General features: G+C 55.5%; 13 protein-coding genes across 13 annotated transcripts; 8 read left to right on the forward strand and 5 right to left on the reverse strand.

The window, feature by feature from the left end:
• Positions 1-2197: 2197 nt before the first annotated feature.
• Positions 2198-2827, forward strand: BAUCODRAFT_58088 (uncharacterized protein; the record flags this gene model as incomplete). Its single annotated transcript, XM_007679335.2, has 1 exon — positions 2198-2827. A coding segment is annotated over one exon (630 nt), but the record flags the coding sequence as incomplete, so codon positions are not given.
• A 2325-nt stretch (positions 2828-5152) lies between these two features.
• Positions 5153-6307, reverse strand: BAUCODRAFT_50597 (uncharacterized protein; the record flags this gene model as incomplete). The annotated part of the gene is made up of 1 exon (XM_007679321.1): positions 5153-6307. A coding segment is annotated over one exon (1155 nt), but the record flags the coding sequence as incomplete, so codon positions are not given.
• A 393-nt stretch (positions 6308-6700) lies between these two features.
• BAUCODRAFT_123679 (uncharacterized protein) lies at positions 6701-6871 on the forward strand (the record flags this gene model as incomplete). The annotated part of the gene is made up of 1 exon (XM_007679584.1): positions 6701-6871. The coding sequence occupies one exon, from the start codon at positions 6701-6703 to the stop codon at positions 6869-6871; it is 171 nt and encodes a 56-aa protein (XP_007677774.1).
• A 1210-nt stretch (positions 6872-8081) lies between these two features.
• BAUCODRAFT_531787 (uncharacterized protein) lies at positions 8082-8727 on the forward strand. Its single transcript, XM_007679585.1, has 2 exons — positions 8082-8661; positions 8716-8727. Exon 1 carries the CDS (start codon positions 8208-8210, stop codon positions 8574-8576), a length of 369 nt encoding a protein of 122 aa, XP_007677775.1. The 5' UTR covers positions 8082-8207; the 3' UTR covers positions 8577-8661; positions 8716-8727.
• A 96-nt stretch (positions 8728-8823) lies between these two features.
• BAUCODRAFT_149228 (uncharacterized protein) lies at positions 8824-10830 on the reverse strand (the record flags this gene model as incomplete). The annotated part of the gene is made up of 1 exon (XM_007679586.1): positions 8824-10830. The coding sequence occupies one exon, from the start codon at positions 10828-10830 to the stop codon at positions 8824-8826; it is 2007 nt and encodes a 668-aa protein (XP_007677776.1).
• Positions 10831-11646: 816 nt separating this feature from the next.
• On the forward strand, positions 11647-12471 carry BAUCODRAFT_532322 (uncharacterized protein; the record flags this gene model as incomplete). The annotated part of the gene is made up of 2 exons (XM_007679587.1): positions 11647-11997; positions 12372-12471. Exons 1-2 carry the CDS (start codon positions 11825-11827, stop codon positions 12466-12468), a joined length of 270 nt encoding a protein of 89 aa, XP_007677777.1. The 5' UTR covers positions 11647-11824.
• Positions 12472-12715: 244 nt separating this feature from the next.
• BAUCODRAFT_577848 (uncharacterized protein) lies at positions 12716-14444 on the forward strand (the record flags this gene model as incomplete). The annotated part of the gene is made up of 2 exons (XM_007679588.1): positions 12716-13658; positions 13710-14444. The coding sequence occupies 2 exons, from the start codon at positions 12716-12718 to the stop codon at positions 14054-14056; spliced, it is 1290 nt and encodes a 429-aa protein (XP_007677778.1). The 3' UTR covers positions 14057-14444.
• Positions 14445-14670: 226 nt separating this feature from the next.
• On the forward strand, positions 14671-15153 carry BAUCODRAFT_72098 (uncharacterized protein; the record flags this gene model as incomplete). The annotated part of the gene is made up of 1 exon (XM_007679348.1): positions 14671-15153. One exon carries the CDS (start codon positions 14671-14673, stop codon positions 15151-15153), a length of 483 nt encoding a protein of 160 aa, XP_007677538.1.
• A 1-nt stretch (position 15154) lies between these two features.
• On the reverse strand, positions 15155-15877 carry BAUCODRAFT_25309 (uncharacterized protein; the record flags this gene model as incomplete). The annotated part of the gene is made up of 1 exon (XM_007679161.1): positions 15155-15877. One exon carries the CDS (start codon positions 15875-15877, stop codon positions 15155-15157), a length of 723 nt encoding a protein of 240 aa, XP_007677351.1.
• A 308-nt stretch (positions 15878-16185) lies between these two features.
• Positions 16186-17737, reverse strand: BAUCODRAFT_532297 (uncharacterized protein). The gene is made up of 2 exons (XM_007679589.1): positions 16452-17737; positions 16186-16218 (listed from the first exon to the last, which is right to left on the reverse strand). Exon 1 carries the CDS (start codon positions 17474-17476, stop codon positions 16601-16603), a length of 876 nt encoding a protein of 291 aa, XP_007677779.1. The 5' UTR covers positions 17477-17737; the 3' UTR covers positions 16186-16218; positions 16452-16600.
• Positions 17738-17861: 124 nt separating this feature from the next.
• On the forward strand, positions 17862-18308 carry BAUCODRAFT_72787 (uncharacterized protein; the record flags this gene model as incomplete). Its single annotated transcript, XM_007679403.1, has 3 exons — positions 17862-17927; positions 17985-18095; positions 18153-18308. The coding sequence occupies 3 exons, from the start codon at positions 17862-17864 to the stop codon at positions 18306-18308; spliced, it is 333 nt and encodes a 110-aa protein (XP_007677593.1).
• Positions 18309-18411: 103 nt separating this feature from the next.
• On the reverse strand, positions 18412-19173 carry BAUCODRAFT_72789 (uncharacterized protein; the record flags this gene model as incomplete). The annotated part of the gene is made up of 1 exon (XM_007679405.1): positions 18412-19173. One exon carries the CDS (start codon positions 19171-19173, stop codon positions 18412-18414), a length of 762 nt encoding a protein of 253 aa, XP_007677595.1.
• Positions 19174-19392: 219 nt separating this feature from the next.
• BAUCODRAFT_110585 (uncharacterized protein) lies at positions 19393-21139 on the forward strand (the record flags this gene model as incomplete). The annotated part of the gene is made up of 3 exons (XM_007679590.1): positions 19393-20540; positions 20594-20853; positions 20923-21139. Exons 1-3 carry the CDS (start codon positions 19575-19577, stop codon positions 21137-21139), a joined length of 1443 nt encoding a protein of 480 aa, XP_007677780.1. The 5' UTR covers positions 19393-19574.
• Between the last annotated feature and the right edge of the window lie 374 nt (positions 21140-21513).

Below are 21513 nucleotides of genomic sequence, written 5' to 3' on the forward strand. Positions count from 1 at the left end.
GTGTTAGCCACCACCCGTGTATTGGATGTCTCGTTGACAGTTCTTTGCTAATATGCTCGTCCGGTGTGCACTACTGTACTACACACGAGACTTAGCGGAATTGGCGCGAGGGTAGGCCAAGCATTGGAATCAAGACTTTCGTAGAAGGAAGATCGCCCGGGCTGTGGTCAGGGTCAGGTCAGGGGTGGGAAGTGGTGGCGTCGGGGCCGCGACCCGCTATTAGCTGGATTTAGATCACGGACACGAGCGCTTCATCTCCCCTGTTGCTCGTGCGCGGCGCTACTCATTCTCAGGCCCGCCAAACGCCAGTGCCGCTTTTGATATTGCAGGTTTCATTCTGTTCAGTGGTAGTGGTCGATCCGTCCGTTGGTATCAGTATCGGAGCACAACGATCAACAACGTTCGAGCTCGGAACGCCAAACGACAACAACACTGCCTCCATCTCACAGTTGCACAGTCGCTCGTACGGGGAGGGTCATACCGCTCGCCACTACTCAGCGCACGGCGCAGTCAGCATACGAGGGAATCTTTGATCGATACAGCTGCATGATCTACGTACAAGCAACGAGCGCACATCTTCAAGATGGGCCCGCGACCCACGCATCTCCACCTCAACAGCGATAGCGACGATTCGCAACCCCTCAAACCACCTCGGATGGCGTACCACATGGATATGCCCTCACCGCGGGCTGGCGAGATCCCACCAGCACTGTCGCCGTTGGATGCGTTCGCAATGCACTCGCGCATTCTGGCTAAGCAATTCGAGCAGGAGCGGGACGGGCGAAGGATTAGTCGCCTGCCGCCGCTGGCTGTGCAAAAGCAGCTGTCGAGCAGACCGGACTATTTTCGCAGTATCAGCGCAAGTACTGAAGGCTCCTATCAAGACCTGGAAGAGATAAAGGAGGAGTCGAGCCCACTGAGTGCGAAGCCGCATGGCTTGGCATTGGCTGGGGTGGACGGCAAGCAACGCCCTGTTAGTCACTATCCGATGATTGGTGATGCGGTCAGAGGGCCGAATAGAGACAGTCCGTTTCAAACACCGCACTACGAACCGGAAGAGCAAGCGTTATACGCTCAGCAGCGAAGCTACTTCGACTTACCACGGCAATTGTCTCCGGAGCCAGTCGACCCGAGATTGAACGTTGAACGACCATCGCCCACTGTACCTAGCCTGACCAACAGCTATGACTCCGTTCAATCATCGCAGCCGCGAACACTTGCCAACGGCTCGACACATTCACAACGCTCACAGCTATCTGAGCATGGCCTTTTACCGCCAAAGTCACCCGCCCACCCGAAGTCACAGAGGAGTACGCAGAGCATCCGCTCCGTACCACCGGACAGCGGTGACGAGGATGGCTCGTCCTACAACGGCGCTTACGCTGCCTCCTCCTCGCGTAAGTTCTCAGGCAGCAGCAACCCGTCCAGGCCTCACTCGCCCTTCACCCCTCTCATGCCACCCGTCCATCGATCCTCATCGATGGCTTCCGATAGCTCGGTCAATGGCTCGAAGGTAGCGGCTTCGCAGGCTTACGTTCGCCGACCGTATAACTTCTCACGGCCGCGAAGTGGTAGTGGGCGGAGCACACCTTCAGAGGGCGCTAGGCCATCTTTCGAACTTCGGAAGTCTCCCAAAACGTCGTCTGAGCTACCCCACCGTAACGCGTCCGCTGCGAGTAGCAGCACACAGCCATCCACTGTCTACTCTAGTATTCCGTCCCGACAGTCGTCACAAACCGAGGCAAGAACGCAAAACACGCTTGATCATGTGCAGTCTTTCGAAAGTGGTCGGAACGAGGACAAGGACTCTTCACCACCACTCCTCCAGCGGATCGATACCCTACCTCGTGGTCGCGTCGTAGATCGCAACTCCATTGGCCTTACGGAATCGTGGAGTCTGCATCAGTTCTCATGGGAAGACAGCTCGAAGCCAGCGCCAACACCAACAGACCACCATCCCGCACCACACGAGCACGTCATGCGGCCACGCGAGGACAGCCAAAGCTCAACCTTCTCCACACCAGCACCGCATCTCTCTCCCGTCTGCCCGCCTTCACCCGCACGATCAGAAAAGATCTCAGGTGCCCGCCTCAGCAGACATCTAGATAGACGCGACCTATCCGTCCCCGCCAGCGCCGGCAGAAGTCGCTCAGCGGCTCCCGAGACCCGCGCACGGTCGCCCTTACACCGCAACACCCCCTCCGTCCAAACCGAAAGCACCGAAAAGACCATCCGCGCAACGCCCTTACACGAGAAATCACCCTCTGCCGACCTCACCGCGGAAGAAAACCTCGAGATCGGCATCCAGGAACACAGCGCCGGCCAGCTTCAAAAATCAACCTACCACCTCCGCCTCGCGGCGAAGGAAGGCCTACCAACCGCCATGCTCCTCTACGCCCTCGCTTGCCGACACGGCTGGGGCATGAAACCCAACGCAGAAGACGGCGTGATGTGGTTGCGTAAAGCCATCGACAGCGCCGGGCTGGGTCTCGTCGACGTCGAGGCCGCTATAAGTCATGCCTCGCGCTCGCCTAACCCGGATCCCGGGACTGAACTGGCGGAGCGGAGGAAGCGGAAGGCTCAGTTCGCGCTGGCGATTTATGAACTGGGGATCAGTTATATGAATGGCTGGGGCTGTGCGAAGGACAAGGCGTTGGCGTTGAGGTGTTACGAAGTCGCCGGGGCTTGGGGGGATTGCGACGCCCTGGCTGAAGCGGGGTATTGTTATACGCAGGGGGTGGGGTGTAAGAAGGATCTGAGGAAGGCGGCGGGGTTGTACCGGAGGGCTGCGGAAGGGGGGATGTCGATGGCGGGGAACAGTTGGTAGGTTAATCCACTTCTCGTTCTTCACTTTGCGGGCGGTGGTTGTATACGCGTTGCTAACGTGCGAGTGCAGGATATACAAGGCCAAGTACTTGGATGATGCTTCCGCTTCCTCCTCGCCACGGATGCCGGAAACGGGGGACTTTACACCGACACCGCCGACGACGAAGGAGAAGGAGAAGGAGAAGACAGGTCGAGCGCGCGGACGCTCGATATGGAGTCGGAAGAAGGAGCGGGCGTAACCACGACGCAGGGCATGCGATTTAATCTTGCCATCTACGAATGCAGTTAATGGTAATGTTGAATATAACGACTGACATGTGGACGGTATGTCGCATGCGTGATAGTTGGGAAAAGATGATGCTTTTTCCGTCACCTCACTGCTGCTGAGTCCCAATTCACTTGCTATTCGTGCACGTGATGTGGCGTGTTCAGAGGCGACGATTACTGCACGGTGCTCCTTCCTCAAAGGATTGCATCGCCCTCGTGTCAACATGTGAGAACGCGTCAAAGCGGAATTTATATGCGGACGATGACGGGGGTGGAGAGGTGAATAGGAAGGTAATGAGATACGTAGGTAGGAGATCCGCCCCTTGACAGCAAGGCAGAAGCCAGACTCACTGCTACCGTTTACGCATCTGTGCGGTCGTATAGGATACACTAGCTCGACTTAACATCGGCTGCCCTCCGACTCCCCATAGGCACTGACTATGCAGCAATCCGGCCAGCACTTAATTCCAATTCCGTGCGCCAGCGCTGACTTCGACGTAGCATCATCATACAACAACCACCATATCCATCCGGCAGTTCACGACTCCTCCTCATCCGCTGTAGGCACACCACCATTCTCAAACCCACCATCAGTCTCCTCCGACGTTCCCTCCCCTTCCTCCGCCCCACCCGCATGCTGCCTCAACGCTCGACTGGTGGCCTTCAAGCTCTGTCCGAAATCGTCGAGTAAACGATCCAGCTCAGCCATCATGACCCGGGGGTCCGCATCCTCGAGCAGAGCGTCCGGATGCGGAGCGACAGGGTCAGGGTACTCGAGCTCCCGTCTGTGCTCTCTAGGTCTCGAGCCGGGACCTTGGGCTTGTGACAGAGGATGTACAGATAGTCCGTTCGTGCGTAGGCCTTGCGCGAGAGGGTAGTCGCGGTCGCCCAGCTGCGGCACATAGGTGGCAGGGTACTGCGGGCTCTCGTCTAGTCCGGAGTCCGAGGCGAAGTTCGGCCAGTGGTTTAGATCCTGTTCGGGAAATCCGATTCCCATCTGTGAGCGCATCGTGTCTGCGACTTTGCGACTATAGTTGTAGTCGAGGACATTCTCTGCACCTTCTGGGCGTGAAGGAGCCACGCGGTCAAACTCTGAGTCCGTGCTTGTGAGACTGCTACCGCGCGAGTGCATTGGCATGGTCTTGTGACTGAGGCGCTTCATGGGTCCTCCATCGGACTGCCACTGCTTGTGGTATGAGAAGCGATTGCGGTCCCGCTCGTTTTGCTCATCGTCTGACTCGAGATCAAAGGGGTTGCCGGAGGTCATGTCAGTCAGAGTAGAGCCAGTGGCGGAGCTGGCGGTGTGTGGGCGATCGATATCAGCCGGGTCCGCCAAGCCCGCGTCAAGGTCTATGATAGATTCTCTGATAGGTGAGGATGTGCGTAGCGTGGCTTGCGGCGTGACGTGGATGAAGTCCCCAATCTGTCCAAGCGGTGTGGTTGCGGTATGCTTTAGCGTTGGTCGGAAGCCAGGCACCAAACCCTCAGGCCCTACCGGTGGCAAATTCATTGCTGTCTCCACGATGTTTGGCTCGCTAGGTTCAGCCTTGGGAAACGTCCAATCCATAGTTGCACGCTTTGGATCCTGACCTGGAAACGTCCAGTCCATCGTAGCTCGCTTATCGTCACGTCCTTGAGCAGCAAACTGATAACTTTCATCATCTTCGTCTTCGCGTGGAGCTTTGCGAGCCCTGAGCGTGGGGACGTCGCCGAACTCGAAGTTAAAGGTGGGTACGGTAACGTCGAGTCCTCCCGCACTGTCCAGGTCGATCAAACTCTCCCGCATAGGTGCCGCGCTCGCGAGGTTGCGCAATGGCAAGTCCGAAAGCGGTTCTGGGTCGTCGACTGGAGTGTGTAGTTCGTAGGGCGTCGTATCTGGGTTGAAAAGCCGGTCCAGCGACCGCTCTCCGCGATTCGCACTCAGCTCCTTGAAGTGCTGTTCTACCTGCTCGAAGCGCGAAAGGTCTTTCGTGATTAGTGGAGGTAGACCTGAGCCGTGCGGACCGTCATACTGCGGTTCTGCACCGTCTTCGGCAGCTACGGCTAGGCTTAGTCGCTTACTGAAGTCCGCGTTGAAGCTGTCCGATGTGCTGAAGTTCCATTCTTGAGTGTCGTTCGCATCACCGTTGGTCGATTCATCGTGAATGACGGGAGGAGCTGCACCGCCAGCGAAAAACAGCGACTGCCTTTGGCCTCCACCATGCTCCCACATGGCATATCGCTCGATTAGGTGTCTGAGGCTCTTGCTAGGGTATTGCGCCTCAGTGTTGGCAATATAAGGGTGTTGAAGCACTTGCTCGGCCGAAGGTCGTGCTTTCGCGTCACGGTTCAAGCAGAAGGCCACGAAATCTTTCAGACCCGCAGAGTATTGATCGCCTTCGAGTCTAGGCGGCTCATGCGTGACTTCTGCCAGCCGCTGCTGAGGGACATTTGTATATGGAGGCTGACCTGTCGCCATCTCATATACGGTGATGCCGTACGACCAGATATCCAGATCGGTGCCGTACGCTTCGTCGGTAAAAAGTCCGGTCGCTGTATGCATCTCAAACGGGAGATAATGCGGTGTTCCCACAATTGTCCGGCGCTTCGCAGAGCCATCGTCCAGCATGCCAACAATACCAAAGTCGCCCAGCTGGATGTGGCCTTCTTCGTTCACGTAGACGTTGGCGCACTTTATGTCCCGATGTATGATACCCATGTCGTGCACACTTTTCACGGCAATAATAAGTTCCCTCGCAATCGGTATGATGAAGTGTTCCTCGAATCCTCTTCGTGTGTTGGCTCGCATCAGCGTACGCAAACTGCCACCAGTACAGTAGTCGCTGACGATCCACAGCTGGTTGTGCATATCAAAAGCTTCGTGGATCATGTTGATGTTCTTCGCTTTGCTGTCTTTCAGCTGCTGCAGGGTGGCAACCTCCTTCTGAAAGCTACTGATAGTGTTGTCCTTGTCGAGCACATGCTCCTTGAAGTCAGCGTCATCGATATTAAGAATTTTGACAGCAACGAGTTCGCCCGTGGCACGCTTCCGACACTTGTAAACCCGGCCATAGCCGCCTTTACCGATAAGTTCGATGAAGTCGTACGGTGGCACTTCCGAGCCGGACCGCTCTGCATTGCGCACGACATTGCGGTACATGTCACGGGCATCTTGAATCTGCATCTGCTTGTTCGGGCTATCGAAAGGCCCCGGAGCCAACCTTGAGGCATCCATCTTCGGGGAAAGATTGCGATTGCGAGGAGCTGAAGCACGCTGAGCGCCTCCACCTGGCGTTTGCTGGTCTCTTAAGAAATATTGATGCACCGGAGTGTGCCCGGACGACCGAAGTACCGGAGCTTGGTCCCGTTTGTGCTGCGGTGTGGGGTCTTCAGCAATGCTTGGAAGTGTGCTGTTGCTGTTGTCGGAGGAGTCGACGAGGCTCCAGAAATTGCTGAGCTTTTTGGTCGTCTCTTTCTCGAGCTGATTGGCTGTCGTACTCCTGTCAGATCATTCGCCAAGGCAAGTCTGCGAAGCATAATGCACGCCTTACCGCGCTTAGGCCTCTCCTTCTTCCGTGGTTCGCCACCAACCGAAGGGTCAAGTAGGCGCTCACGCAGTTCTGAAACGATGTCAATGATCTCAATTTCTATGGAGCCTGCTCTGAGAAACCTACTGTGCACAGCCTCGGAGAAAGCAGCAGAGAAGGAGCCTCTAGAGCTGTTGCGTCTACTTAATGGGCGGGAAGGCGGCGGGCTGCTTAACGGAGGGGGACTGTTGAGTGCGCTGACAGTCGGATAGAGGTCACCGCCGTCGCCTCCCTCGCTGTAAGAGCTGTAATGCGGACTGAATGAGTGAGTCGGACTGCCAGGCTGGCTTGGCGTATTCGCTGTCAATGGACTTGTTCGTTGTGATTGGAAGAAGCTGGTCGTGGGTGAAGTCGCCTCGTCGCTGAAAGAGTTCGATCTCGAGGCTAGCTCATGTTTTTTCTTAGCAAAGCTTCGACTCATCTTGCCGGTTGACGTTGATGGTTGGGTGTGAATGAAAGCGAGCTGTGGTCGACAGGACGAAGATTTGTGTCGATGAAGTTGTGGTAGAGAAGCGAAGGTCGCGTGCTCACCTGTGAACCTTCACGTTACCGCGGTTGACGTGTCGCAAAGTCTAACGTGGCATCCCGGGTTGCTGCGACATGAGAAGACTCGCGGTGAGAGGCGTCCATCTGACCTCTTGCGCTTGCCCACGTCCCGAGATGTCGGCCAGGGGTCAACGCAGCGAACTTGGTCAGGTATATCTCAACACCGAATGTACTCGGTGCTTGCAATCGTGGGATAGGGGGTTATATAGAGGACTTGCCGCTCTATAATCGTTTCAAGACATGCTCAGAGGTGGTCGACTTTACTGCTGCGTCGCCCGGCGCGGCGCTAGCCCAGCGCTTCCTGTACACTGATCAAGCTAAGATCTCCCTGCAGCAAAGGGGCAGCCACTGATCAGATAAGCAGAGTCGGTGACTTTCTAGTGTTTTTGAACGGCACCCTCATGAATCTCTGTATTAGAGAAGAGAATGGCAGATGGAGGAGGTAGCGACATATTATATTAGACCAATGCTGCTCCCTGAACAACACATCATCGAACATTCCTTTGGCCATATTGAAAAGGGCTTGTATTTCGTCTTCAACGACTCGAAGGGTGCGGCGCTCATTGACACCGACCGTGGTATGATGTCATGTGCGCCTCGTCCGCCGATCAGCACAGCCATCTGCGGTCGAGAACTGGGAATGCGTGCGTATTGTTGAAGCATTCACGTTCCTGTCCTTTCAGCCACAACTTGGTAGCATTCTGAGTTCGAACCGCACTGCAAACAATTTCCTGGAAACCGAAAATTGGCAATATCGCAACAGCGACAATGTCAAAACCAGCGCCCAAGACCGCACCGCCCACCAGAACCCCCATCAAAGCGCCAGCACCACGAGCACCAGCCCCAGCAGCCAAAGTCCCCGCCAAAGCGCCTCCCAAAGCACCCACCACAGTAGCAAAGAAGCCGATACCACCCACGACCGTCTCGAAGCCTCCACCACCGGCAGCCAAAACGGTCATCCCCCAAAAACACCCATCCTCCTCCATCGCCTCCTCCGCGTCAATGCCCTCCATCCCCGCCAACCCCGCCCCGAACTGGATAAACCGCACCGTGCAATCCTCCGTTGCTAACGTGGGGAACTACGCGGGCGGCTTCATCCACTCCATTGGCGACAGCGTTAACGCCGTGGGCGATGGGATCGGAGCTTCGATCACGAATACCACGCGCTACTGGGGTCAGGGTGTGGCGGGGTACGGCAACGATATCAAGGATAGTGTGGCTGTCGGTGGGCCGAGGATCCCCACGGCGGGGAATCCGTTGGGGATGGCCGGGATGGGGAGTTCGAAGGGTGCGTTGCCTGGTGGGAAGCCGGCTCAGGCGGGGACGACGAATGCTGCGAAGGGAACGGCGGGGAACCCATTGGGACTGTGATGGAGGAATGATGAAGGAGGATTGACAGTGTTTGTACCGATATAATGCTTCGTGATTGGCGTGACTGCCTAGCGATTCGTGAACTGTCATTATCCTCTCATGTGAGACATGGTGGCCATTCGCTGATGCTCAAGTCAAGACGCCAGGTGCTACGCGATGCGATGCGACGTCCTTTCCTCCCTGAGCGCCGCGCTAAAACGCTCGACAAACAAATCAATCAACGAGTCCTCGCCTAAAAGCAGCTTTCTCAGCTGCTGACAGACACCACATCGGCAGCAGGTAGCTCGTCAGCCTCCAACTCGTCAAGTAGTGACTCCTCATCACTCTCATCCTCCGCCTCGCTCTCATTCGCATCCTGCCGCATGCCAGCAGGCAGACTCCACTCTCTGTAGTCCTCCTTGATCCACTTCTGGCTCAGCGGTAATCGGTACGGATCGAACGGAAAGTACGCCTCCAGCTGCAAATGTGCTTCGCCAGCTTTCCGGTCTATGGCCGTCTCACGTCTGCTGTTGTCCACAGCGTAGCCACGGGACGTGTTGCCGAGTCTGACACGCTTGTTGCTCTCCAGTTTGGTGAAGACGTACATGAAGCGGACATGGTGCGCAAGCTTGGCGAACTCGCCTACAATGACTGGCGAGCAGACCTTTAGAGGGTTGAGGGGCGAGTGGATGTTCTTCTCCATCGTCTCTTTGATACCAGGAAGCCATGCCAGCTCACGGCCTTCTGCCAGTAGGTCTTCGATACTTGCATCTTCATCACCCGGCTCCGGAGTTTCTACGCGTAGTGCCAGGTCTTGCCACCGGAAACAAAAGACGTAGAGGATAGCTTGTGCGACAGCGTAATAAACACTGTACGCTCGTCTGTCGGGTCCACGGCAGCCAGGTTCGTGTCGCTTGCGCATCAGGTCAAGCTCACGGCAAAGCTGACCGAATATCTCTTGCACCATGCTAGCGGGTATATGTACGCCTCTCGCAACGAAGCTAGCAAGATACGCGCAAGCGTGCAGGCGCTGCGAGATTGATCTGTTGATTTCTCCTAGTGCATGCAGACACTGTCTCGCGAAGAAGCTTGCGTACTCTGGCAGTGCTTGCGAAAAGTGGAAGACAAGAAACTGTGCGTGTCTTGTGCGATTCGGAAAAATGAAGGTGGTAAAGTGCGAAAGGAGCTGTTGATAAGCTTCGTTGAACTCCACTCTCAGACCGTTCTTCATTAATGATGCGTAGTGCTCGAAGAGTAGATCCATAGTGAAGTCCATCTTGTCGATCTTGAGTTTGATCTCCTTCAATCTCTGCTCATCCTCGGCCATTGTCTCCTCGGACTCCGAGACGGAATCATCGTCGCTGTCTTCAGAGTCGTCGGCTGCAGTTCGGGTCGACCGTGACTCGAAACTAGGTTGCAGAAGCTTGTCTTCAGCTTCCTCCTCGAACTCGTCGATGTCTATCTGGATCTGCACGTCGATGCTGACAAGGCGCTGCGTAAGAATCGCGAGGACTTCGGATTCCAGTTGCGGCATGTATCCTCCCACTCGAAGTAAATGAGTCTGATACTGAATGTAAGAGTGCTTCGTTGCAAGGTCGTTCGGGAACTCTGATCGCAGTACCCGCGTGAACGCAGCCATCGCTGACGGTACCTGACGCAGCAATGTCCGAATCGCCGCGTGCACGCGAGTAAACATGGTCGATCGCGGAACTGGAGTCTCACCCGGTAACCGGCCATGTGATGCTGGCAGACGGGCGAAATGCGCAACCAGCTTTTCCATGATAGACGGAATGAACTTCGCATGCGCAGTCGCCAAGGTAGTCAGGAACCGAATGAACAGGCCGGCAAAGACGTCGTCTCGGCCCAGCCACGACATGTTCAACACAGCAGATACAAGCTTGCCGCACTCGCCGAGCGAGCTGACTCTTGCATCGATAGCCAACATATACTTCTTGAGCAGCTTGCCACTCGGCGCCTCCTCCGCGTCCTCATCGTGATCAAAAAGAGTAAGCAGCTTGATATACTGCGTGTCATCCCTCCGGTCTCCGGGTGCGAGATGGCGTTCAATGCCTAGCCTTACTTCTTCCTTCACCAGCTCGAAGCTCTTCTCGCTCCAATCATCCACAAGTCGGACGTCGACATTCGGATCGAACGCTACCTTAAGCTTTTTGGTCGATAATGACAAGTTCGCTTCGTCGTCAGTATCCAGATACGAGCTGTCGCGTTTCAAGCCTACGGTAGGCCGCTTGGACAGCGCAGTTGGTGGCGGTAACATCCTGCCGGGCGGCAGCGCGAGAGACACCATGACAGAGCAGCACCAGTCTGCATGGAGGGAGAGCGATAGTATGTCAAGGTTACGAAGCGAGTGTAGGGATTGGAATTGGTAGATCCTGCGAGACTGTTTTGCAAAATGACTGCGTGTGAGGGCCGTGCTCACAGCGTTAGCGTCGCGCTAAAATTAAGGTTTGAGAGTGATCGCGTGCTGCAGACGGGAGGTTGAATGGAAGACGGTGTATGTTCTCTACATAGAAATTCTCTCACAGCTATACGTGTTTAACACGCCAAAAACTGCTGCGATACGATGAGTACATGATTCATTGGCGCCAAATTATGGGCGCATTGTTGTAATCGTGGTGCCGGAGACCGTTACGAACGCCTGCGCAACTTTGCTTATTTCCTCTACAGTACTGGAAGTCCACTCCCGTGTGTTGGACCAGATGCATGAACCTGCCCTACAGAGCAATCGAACAGGTCCACGAGTTTGTGACAATGCCGAGTTCGACTTCGGGTCGATTCAAGCTGCGTTGATCTCACTGGAATAGATATGCAGATGGGCTGATGGGCTTCCGACAAAATCGTAAGAGCATCCTCTCGACCATTTATCCATGATACTACGTGGTTTATGGCTGTCGTTGTCCAAGCCGACGAAGTTGCCACAGCAGAGTGCGGTGCCAGGATACCACAGGGTTGCAGTAGTCGCATCGTCATGGCCCTACCAGGCCGCTCGGAGTGCCTTCTATCATATAAGCTCGCGATGAGCGCGGAGTGAGCTGTTTAGTGTGGATTGTTGCCTAGGGCTCGACGGAAATGAGGTATATACCCTCAAATACTGAGCAAGTAGAGAGGAGTGCGCATAGCAGGAGAGGGAAGTTGAAGTTGCTACGTGCGAGTCACGGTATGCATGCCATGTAGGGTCAGACCAGGCACGTAAACTTCAGCCGGATGTGTCGGCAGACTAATGTTGCACGTCCATTGTAGACCGTCTGCACATGTTCAGCATGTTCTTTCATCTGCAACATCAACTCGCGGGCACCGTCAGACATCACCCTGGACCCTGTGTCGCGGATATACTTCCTGGAGGAATTGGAGTGTTCAATGCCAACATGCCGAGGGAGCAACATACCACGCTCCATTGTCCTCCACGCGAACTTGCTGAGGAAAGGTACGATCCTTTTGTTGCCAGATAGGCTCACGGAAAGCAATCGGAGGAGAAGGTCAATATAAGGCTGGTCGTGGCTTTTGCCGGAATGGCTCTGGAATCGCCAGCGCTGTAAGACATTGGAACATAAAACTTGATCTATGTCAGTGCGGACGCGACGATGCTGATGTGTACCATTCGTTCGGCAGCTAATATACGGAGGACGATTGCGCAATTGAGTGACGGCTTCAGGCTTAGTGCACACAAGAATGTGAAGTGAAGTCGAAGGTGCGGGTGCGGCTGCAGGGCGACGTAGAGCGGGATGATGGACCAGAATCTTCGAGCAGATCGCGGGGCTTGGCACACTTGCCTCCGAACAAGGCTGACCAACGGCGCAGTTTGCAAATCACAAACTTAACTCAACACAACGCCTGCTGCTGCTGTTGTTGTCCGATCTCGAATTTAACGAGGCTTCACTTCATCTTGTATAGCTAACTGCTTTCCCCAGCGACCATATCCCTGCTTGGCGGAACAAATACGAGTAAGCGCATCCTGCAGAGCGGCAGGTGGAAGTTACATCGGCCTCAGATCTTCAACTTCCCACCAGCCTGGCCTCACTCACTCACCGGGAAGAGCCTGCTGACGTTCTGTATAAGATCTCCCCATATATACATCCGCACTCGCTTGGCAGTGATTGAAAGATCAGCGTTGACCCGCAATTACTCCGAAGACTACGACCAGCATGGTCCGCGACACGAGTCTCTACGACGCCCTTGGCGTCTCACCCGACGCCGACGATGACGCCATGAAGCGCGCATACCGCAAGCTCGCCATGAAGTGGCACCCAGACAAGAACGGCCACAGCAAAGAAGCCGAAGACAAATTCAAAGAGATCGGCGCCGCTTACGAAGTGCTGAATGACCCTCAAAAGCGCCAGATATACGACCAGTATGGCAAAGAAGGTCTCGAGCAGGGGGGCGCTGGTGGTCCGGGTGGCGGCATGTCGGCCGAGGATCTCTTCTCACAGTTCTTTGGGGGCGGCGGCGGCGGGGGTGGCTTCGGCGGCATGTTCGGTGGCGGCATGCGCGATACCGGACCAAAGAAGGCAAGAACGATCCACCACGTGCACAAGGTTAGCCTCGAAGACATCTACCGCGGCAAGGTGAGCAAGCTTGCATTGCAGAAGAGCGTCATTTGCCCGAAGTGCGAGGGCCGTGGTGGCAAGGAAGGTGCGGTCAAAACGTGCGCAGGCTGCAATGGCGCTGGTATGAAGACGATGATGCGGCAGATGGGACCTATGATCCAGCGCTTCCAGACCGTATGTCCAGACTGCAACGGCGAGGGTGAGACTATAAGAGAAAAGGACAAGTGCAAGCAGTGCAACGGCAAGAAAACTACCATCGAGCGGAAGGTGCTGCATGTGCATGTCGACAAGGGTGTGCAGAGCGGGACTAAGCTCGACTTTAGAGGAGAAGGCGACCAGATGCCAGGTGTGGAGCCAGGTGATGTGCAATTCGAGATCGAGCAGAAGCCGCACCCGCGCTTCCAGCGTAAGGGTGATGACCTCTTCTACCAGGCTAAAATCGATCTTCTGACGGCACTTGCGGGCGGCGCAATTTACGTGGAGCATCTCGACGACCGGTGGTTGACTGTCGAGATTATGCCAGGCGAGGTGATCGCACCAGGTAAGCACCCACATCCGTCGCTTTGAAACATCAGTGCTGACTTCATTATAGGTGAAGTGAAAGTCATCCGCGGCCAAGGCATGCCCTCCTTCCGTCATCACGACTTCGGTAACCTCTACATTCAATTCGAGGTCCAGTTCCCAGACCGCATCTCCGGACCACCCGACGCCGAGGGCTTCCCAACGAGCATGACGCAACAGCAAGTTAAAGCCCTTGAGTCAGTTCTGCCACCTCGTTCGCCGCAGAACATCCCACCTCCGGACGCCATGACCGAAGACTACAGCCTAGAGAAGGTCGACCCAATGCAAGAAGGCAACAGAGCAAGAGGCGCTCTAGGCGAAGACGATGATGATGAGATGCACCCCGGCGGTGAGCGGGTACAGTGCGCGAGTCAGTAGAATGAGTTTGCGGACCCGACGGAGCATACGACGTGGGAGCGTGTTTTGCAAAGACGGAAGAGGAAGCGACGATGGCTGAAGCGAAGTGTGGTCGGTGGCGTCGCCAGAATTTTTGACGGCATTGACAGAGCAGATGCCCTCTTCGGTCCGTCTGACATGATGCATCAGCTGCCATCATATCAACTGCCGGCCTCCTGACTGGCAGCAATTTGCGGAATAGAGTTGACGCGTTTACGAGTCGATGCAAGCATGCTAGAACGGCGTTAGGGCGGAAGTTGGATTCGCTCAGCCAGCGTCCGGTGATGGATCTGTTCAAGATAGCATGGCTCCGTAACCTGCAATGATCGCTTTATGCCTCTCGCATCTCATAGTCCTTGAAGCGCATGCTTCTTCCACTATGTCCTTCGACATCTGCCAAGTATCTTCATGTGACTGTTAAATCGAATCTCCTCCGAAGACGGAAGTTTGTCGGCGCCGACCTCGCCTCGGCTCAGCATAAGCCGTTCTGCCTGGATGTCCATGTATGAAGCCTGTGACATCTCGCTTACCTCTTCATTCCAACTTCTCTTCCACTCTCACACGCTTCTATATTGCCACTCAGCACGACCACGAAAATGCAAAGCTACACCACACCGCGCATCATTCGCGCTGGCTTCTTCAGGCGCCCCTTCACCACTACCACCGCAGTCCGATCATCATGGACTGCTGGGCCATCGCCACCAAGGCTACCGAAAGAGGAACAAGCGATCTTTGAGAGGCTACAGTCACAGTCCACTGGCGCGTTCAGCACGCCAAGATCCCAAGATCCGCCACAGGGCGATGCGAAGGCGGAGGCAGAAGATGCATTACTAGGCTCACAGACACAGCCTCGATCATCAGAAGCGAGCAACATGCTCGAGGAGCTGCGGCGCAGGGCGAGAGTCAATGCTACTGGGGAGGGTGAAGAGCTTCATCCGGATGTCAGGAGAGGTGCGCTGCCGGAGTTCGAAGGCGACATCAATCCGAAGACGGGTGAGGTTGGCGGGCCAAAGAACGAACCGCAGAGATGGGGTGCTACGGGAGACTGGAGTTACAATGGAAGGGTGACAGACTTCTAATTCAGCCAGGATGTACGTCACGCTTCTCTAGTCGTTCGATCTCCTCCTTGACCCGCCTGGTCTCCTTGAGCACCTCCGCGTACTCGCTGGCGATGCCCTCCAGGCCTTTCGCCTGGCGGTACTTGGCAATCTTCTCCTCCGCCTCGCGCAGCTGGCGTCTCACCGTGGCCATCTCGGCAACCATGACTGCCTTTCTGACCTTCAGCGCCTCCTGCACCTTGGGAGAGTAGACCTGCTGCAGAAGCTGCGCATGCTGCACTCTAAGCTTCTTACTCATGCCCTCCGCAACAGTGGCGAGATAGTCCGCTTTCGCTTTCGAGCTGCGTGCCACCGAGCCATGGATTGTTTGCTCGAGGGTCTGAATGCTGGTAGACACGATCTGGCGGTAGATCTCATGGAGCAGTTGAATCTGATTGGCAAGAGCGAAGCGAGTTCTTGCCAGCTGCGATCGAGCTGCCTGCGTGCGGACCTGTAGGCGCTGTATGGCCTTGGGAAGTTCGGTAACCGGCAGTGAGCCTCCTGGATCAATCATCTTCGTGAGTGCAGCGGCGTCCTGGAGAAGTCTGTTAGACAAGAGTCTCCCAACGGGGGCGGCGTGTTGCTTGGCTCGTGTTAGCTCTTGAACAGAGGTAGAGTAGTGCTGCAGTACATCTAGCCGCTCAAGCTCGGCATGAAGAAGCTCTTTGTCGCGCTCTTCGACCTTGTCTTCCAGTATTGTGATCATGACAGATACGAGTACGTGTAACTATACCAGCGTCAGTGAGGGTGCAATGTGTCAGTCATCGGTCCTGATTGCCTCCTCAGGTAGCTCGTTATCGTGTAGTAGAATGTCTTCCAAGCCAGCCTTCACAAGCTCGGATTTGGACGCCACGACTCGAGCATCATGAAGTTGCTATTGAATGATTAGCCAAAGTCCAGAGCGTTAAATTTCTGGTTTGTTGTGGGCGTGGATAGCGTCTGCTTATACCTTTTCGAATGCTTCGCGGTCTCGCTGGGCTTTTGCGTCCGGCTTGGACGATCCGTCCTCTTCGAGCTTGTTTTTGCATAGGTCGCTGTACAGAGCCTCTAGATTTGGGTTAGCCGCGAGGACGGTGGTACTAATGGGCAGTGCCATGATGATAATGGTGAGAGTTCGGGACGGCAGAATGGTGGTTTCGAAAGCTGCGGGATAGAGAAACAAGTCAGCATTGACAAGCCGACTCATTGCATGCACTTGTCGGTCCACTCGTTTTCCCGAAAGTAGCAGAAAAATAGCTGCGAACACGTAGAGTATATCCGTCGTCTAGGGATGGACAAACCGACGTCGGAGACTCTGAGATGTACGGCCAAGAAGTTTTAACATGTGCCATGGTACATGAGTTCACAAGGGCCATTCAGGTGCCGAAACTGATAGCTCTCCATAAGCTGTATATTCTGCGAAGTGGATGGAACTCATGAATTTGCAGCTTCAGTTCATGATTCTCAAAAACCCAAACGTAATATTTACAAGAAAGCCAGATAGCACAGCAATCTGCCGCCTCCGGCTCCACACCCCTTCCTCCCTCATCAGCCAACACATAGCACCAACCGGCCAAAAAAAGCCAATGAGATTGCCATAGAGCATATCCTCAAGTCCGCCAGCGTCTTCGCTGCCGAAACCGCCCGCGTCCTCCGATCCGGCGGTAGCCGCATTGGAGCCGGAATCCAGCCATCTCTCCTCGAGAGCGAGTAGCTCCGGCCCCGAGGGCATCGTGTCCGGCGTGTGAGTATGCGCCTGGATAGCTAGGAACTGGGTCCGGAGGGATGCTACTTCGGCTTGGGTAAACCCGGCGGAGAGGAGACGGTCGAAGCCGCGGGGTGCGGGTGTTGTTGAAGTCGTGGTTGGAATGTCAACAGCGTCGGGGTCGGATGCAGAGGGTGCTAACTTCGACTGCAAGGCATTCTCTGCTTCCGTGGCGTCTTGTATTTCTTTGGCCAGTTCCGCAGGCGTCAAAGTATCGCCGACGGAGCAGTGGATGTAGACTCGAGCGGCTGGCGGAGCTTTGATGTCACGTACGGGCTGCTTGCCCTTCGCTTTCTCGCTCCGACTCTCATCGTTGCGGGATGGAGGTGGAGCTGTGATGTGTAGACTCGTTGATAGTGGCGCGGTGTCCGACAGTACTTTGCCAGCATGAATCAGGCGGAGACGACTCGCTGCCGTTGGCTCATCTAACTGCTGCCGTATTTGCTGTTTCAGTGACAATCCAGTCGCGTTTTCCGGGTTGGCGAATGTAATGACCACATCTGGATTGGAGGTTGAGAAGCGCACTACCACGTCTACTGGACTTGTCGGAGAGGCTGCCATTCCTGTGCTCTGCCGGAGCTGTACGTAGGCGTGAGAGCTTCAGAGCTTTACTGTAGGCCGGTTACATGATCGGTCCACCCTTAACGAAGTCCGCTCAGATGCCGCAATGGCATCGATGTTGCTCTCATCACGTCGCCCACCCTTTCGTGCACTCACTGCTGGTTGCTTCGGTGCTTGCTCATCACAGGTGGCGCTGACAACGCGCCGCTGCAACCCTCTCCTTCTCCGCCAAGCCAACGTCATCGGTCAACGATCTCGACAACAAGAACCATTGAACCATTTCAGACGACATTCTCGGTTAGTCGGTGACTACAGGCTTTCTGGAGGCTGGCTGTTTGACCGGGACGAAACGGATACCACAGAAAGTACGAAAGCTATATTGAGGATGCCGATCATTCACATCGTCCTGTTCGAATTCAAGCCTACGGTGTCACATGCGCAAGTCGAGGATGTCGGTGTTCTATTTTCATTACAAGCAATGACTTTCTCGTGACTGATGGCGTGGCAGGCCTGCAAACGAATGCTAGCACTTTCGGAGAAGTGCATACACCCGACGACTAATCAACGATACGTTACAGGCCATGGTGGTGGGCGAGACAACAGTCCCGAAGGACTTCAAGTAGTTGCGGCACCTGCACAACTGATTGAATCGCAGCAATGCTGACCGTGAACTTAGGGCGGCTTCAGCCATGGCTTCGTAAGCGAGTTTCAGAACGAAGAAGACCGGAAGTACTACCTCGAGAAGGATCCGGCACACCTAGCGTTCGTGAAGAGTCTTGACGGCCTCGTGCAGAACGTTAGAGTCGTCGACTTTGAGCCCGGGAAGTTCTGAGTAACCTCGACAAATTGATTGTGTATACATCACAGATGGCTTAAACACCTGCAAATGCTATGCATGCTGTATAGTCCGCTTTACGCTACCCGCCACAAATGCCTTACGAAATGCTGAACGACTCTCCACACCCACACTGTTCCGTGATATTAGGGTTGCGAAACACAAACCGTGCACTCAACTTGTCCTCCTGCCAATCCATCTCGCTTCCGATAATGCTGAACAATGCCTTACTGTCGATGAGCACCTTTACACCGTCTTGCTCCACGGACTCATCGAAAGATCCAGGTTTGTCAACATACTCCAAGTGGTATGCCAGACCGGAGCAGCCGCGGTTCTTCACGCCGACTCGGATGAGCTTGGACTCGGGTTGTTCGAAGAGCTCCTTGAGCTGCTCCACGGCCTTGGGTGTGAGGTTCATGGCAGCTTTCCGTGGTCGTAGCTTGCTCTTCCTGGGTTTCGCTGGAGCTGGTTCGGGCGGTGCAATTGTCTGCGTGGTTAACGGCTGTGCTGCTGCCGTAGGTTTACTTCTCTGCGCTTCACCTTCAGCCTCCCCCACAGCAGAACCGCCATCTTTTCTCTGCCAAGGCGCTGTAGGTGGCCACGACTGCTCTTCGCTGCTCGATATGCTCGTATCTGGCGTCCCAGCGTTTCGTGGCGGCGGCATTTCCGGCTCTAACGTTTGCGGTCGGTAGGCAGAGTCGGTCATGAGAGGTCTCTTCGAGGACTGGCGGGCTGGTTGGTAGGAGGAGAAGGGGCATCGTTGTACTTTCAGGCAGTGTGCGCATCTTCGGGTTGCCGCGGGTTGAGAGGCGAAGCGGAAAATGGTTGCTATAGGCGCTGCTCCGGCTCGTATGGAGGCCATCATGAATCTGGGGAGAAGACAGATGGTCCTGGGTTTCAATGGGTATAGTTGAAATGTCAGAGGCCAATATCACCTGTGATAGTAATACCACGCGGTATAGCAGGTGTGTAAGCAAAGTGACGCAGCTCGAAACAAAAGCGGCCATTGTCAGCTAATGCGGGTGTCGGTGTCGGGCCGAGAGAGGGAGGCTCCGTTGGTTTCTGCGCGTAAAGCTTCGCGCGACTCGAACGCATACACCGTAGTGAAACCCTTAAGAAAAACTGAGACTGCCCGCCCCATCATCTCTGTTATTACAACCGGTGAGCGCATACCACCCTGCTTGATCTTACATTCGATCCAGCATCTGCTGTATATCTCCGCTTCTATCCTCAACCCGGCTGGCCAGCCATAACCCTCCTCCAATGGCCGCAAACGGCACCATCCAACCACCCTCTCACCCCAGCGACAGCAAACCCGTACAGATATCAGAAGTGCGACAAACAAACACGCGCGAGAACCGAACAGCAGCGCACTCCCACATCAAAGGCCTCGGTCTCCGACCTGACGGCTACGCAGACACCGCCAGCCATGGCTTCGTCGGGCAAACAGCGGCACGAGAAGCGTGCGGCGTCGTGGTGGATCTCATACGAGCGAAGAAGATGGCAGGCAAGGCGGTGCTCTTAGCAGGTGGGCCGGGCACGGGCAAGACAGCGTTGGCGTTGGCGGTCAGTCAAGAGCTGGGGACGAAGGTGCCGTTCTGCTTGATGACCGGGAGTGAGGTGTACAGTGCGGAGGTGAAGAAGACAGAGGCGCTGATGGAGAACTTTCGGCGAGCGATCGGATTGCGAGTGCAGGAGCGGAAAGAAGTGTACGAGGGCGAGGTGGCAGAGCTTACGCCAGAGGAGAGCGAAAACCCGCTGGGCGCGTACGGCAGGACGATCTCACACCTCGTTATCACGCTGCGAAGTTCGAAGGGCACGAAGAAGCTGCGGTTAGATCCGAGCATATACGAAGCAATACAAAAGGAGCGGGTGAGGGTAGGCGATGTAATATACATCGAAGCCAACACCGGCGCAGTGAAGAGGGTGGGCAGGTCGGACGCATTCAGCACGGAGTTCGACCTGGAGGCGGAGGAGTATGTGCCCGTCCCCAAGGGTGAGGTGCACAAGAAGAAGGACATTGTGCAAGATGTGACGCTGCACGATTTGGACGTTGCGAACGCGCGACCGCAGGGTGGCCAAGACGTGATGAGCATGATGGGTCAGCTGATGAAGCCGCGGAAGACCGAAATTACCGAGAAACTGCGAGGCGAGATCAACAAGGTCGTCAACAAGTACATCGACCAAGGAGTAGCCGAACTTGTGCCGGGCGTGCTGTTTATCGACGAAGTATGATCGACCGTTCTATCTTCCGTTAAGCTACACTGACACGGTCTTGGCAGGTTCACATGCTCGACATAGAATGCTTCACCTACCTCAACCGCGCGCTCGAAAGCAGCATCTCACCCATCGTCATCCTCGCCTCTAACCGCGGGCTCACCACCATCCGCGGCACAACCTCACCCCTAGCGCCTTCCGACCCTGGCCTCATCTCCGCACACGGCATTCCACCGGACTTATTACCACGTCTCCTCATCATCCCAACACATCCGTATACCGCCCCAGAGATCCGGACCATTATTCAAACGCGGGCACGGTTAGAGTTCGCCACGGCTACAGCGCCGAGTCTGGCGGACAACCCGCAAGCGCTGAAGGTCTCGGCGACGCTGAGCCCGGAGGCTTTGGATGAGCTGACGCGGCAGGGTGAGACGGTGTCGTTGCGGTATGCCTTGCAGTTGCTTGCGCCCGCCGGCATACTAGCGCGGGCGAGAGGCAGCGAGGGGAATGTGATTAGTGGTGGCGACGTCCAGGAGGCGACAAGTCTGTTCTGGGATGCTGGGAGAAGCGCGAGTCAGCTGAGAGAGAAGGCGGGTGACTTCATCTCATGATCCGCCAGCGCCTGGGAATCAGCGTGTACTTTTAGCGGGTGGTGTACCGGTGGGTGCTGTATCGCTAAGCGGACACTTTTCAGCATTCGGACTCTGCCTTGGCACCGTTATGCCCTCGCATGTTACCACATCTGCGCCATCGCAGCTTCGTGCCGTGCTTGCTCTCTACCAAGCCCATAGCGCGCCAAGCGAGCACGCCTCCATAGACGGTGAGCCTGTCGACAGTCTTAAGCATATAACAGCCTCTAGAGGATATGGGGTACTTGGTACATCATTAAAGCATTACCATAATCTACGTGCTACGAGTTGATACCCATCAAATGCACCAGTGATTTTGCGTCCCCCAACTCCATCGCCGAACGCAAGCACGTGAT

Source organism: Baudoinia panamericana, assembly GCF_000338955.1.
Source record: "Baudoinia panamericana UAMH 10762 unplaced genomic scaffold BAUCOscaffold_8, whole genome shotgun sequence".
NCBI classification, from domain to species: Eukaryota; Fungi; Ascomycota; class Dothideomycetes; order Mycosphaerellales; family Teratosphaeriaceae; genus Baudoinia; species Baudoinia panamericana.

What these genes read in the sequence shown, in the direction of transcription:
- BAUCODRAFT_532297 (XM_007679589.1), bottom strand. Translation starts at nt 17,476, where the DNA reads ATGGCAGCCTCTCCGACAAGTCCAGTAGACGTGGTAGTGCGCTTCTCA.
- BAUCODRAFT_531787 (XM_007679585.1), top strand. Translation starts at nt 8,208, where the DNA reads ATGCCCTCCATCCCCGCCAACCCCGCCCCGAACTGGATAAACCGCACC.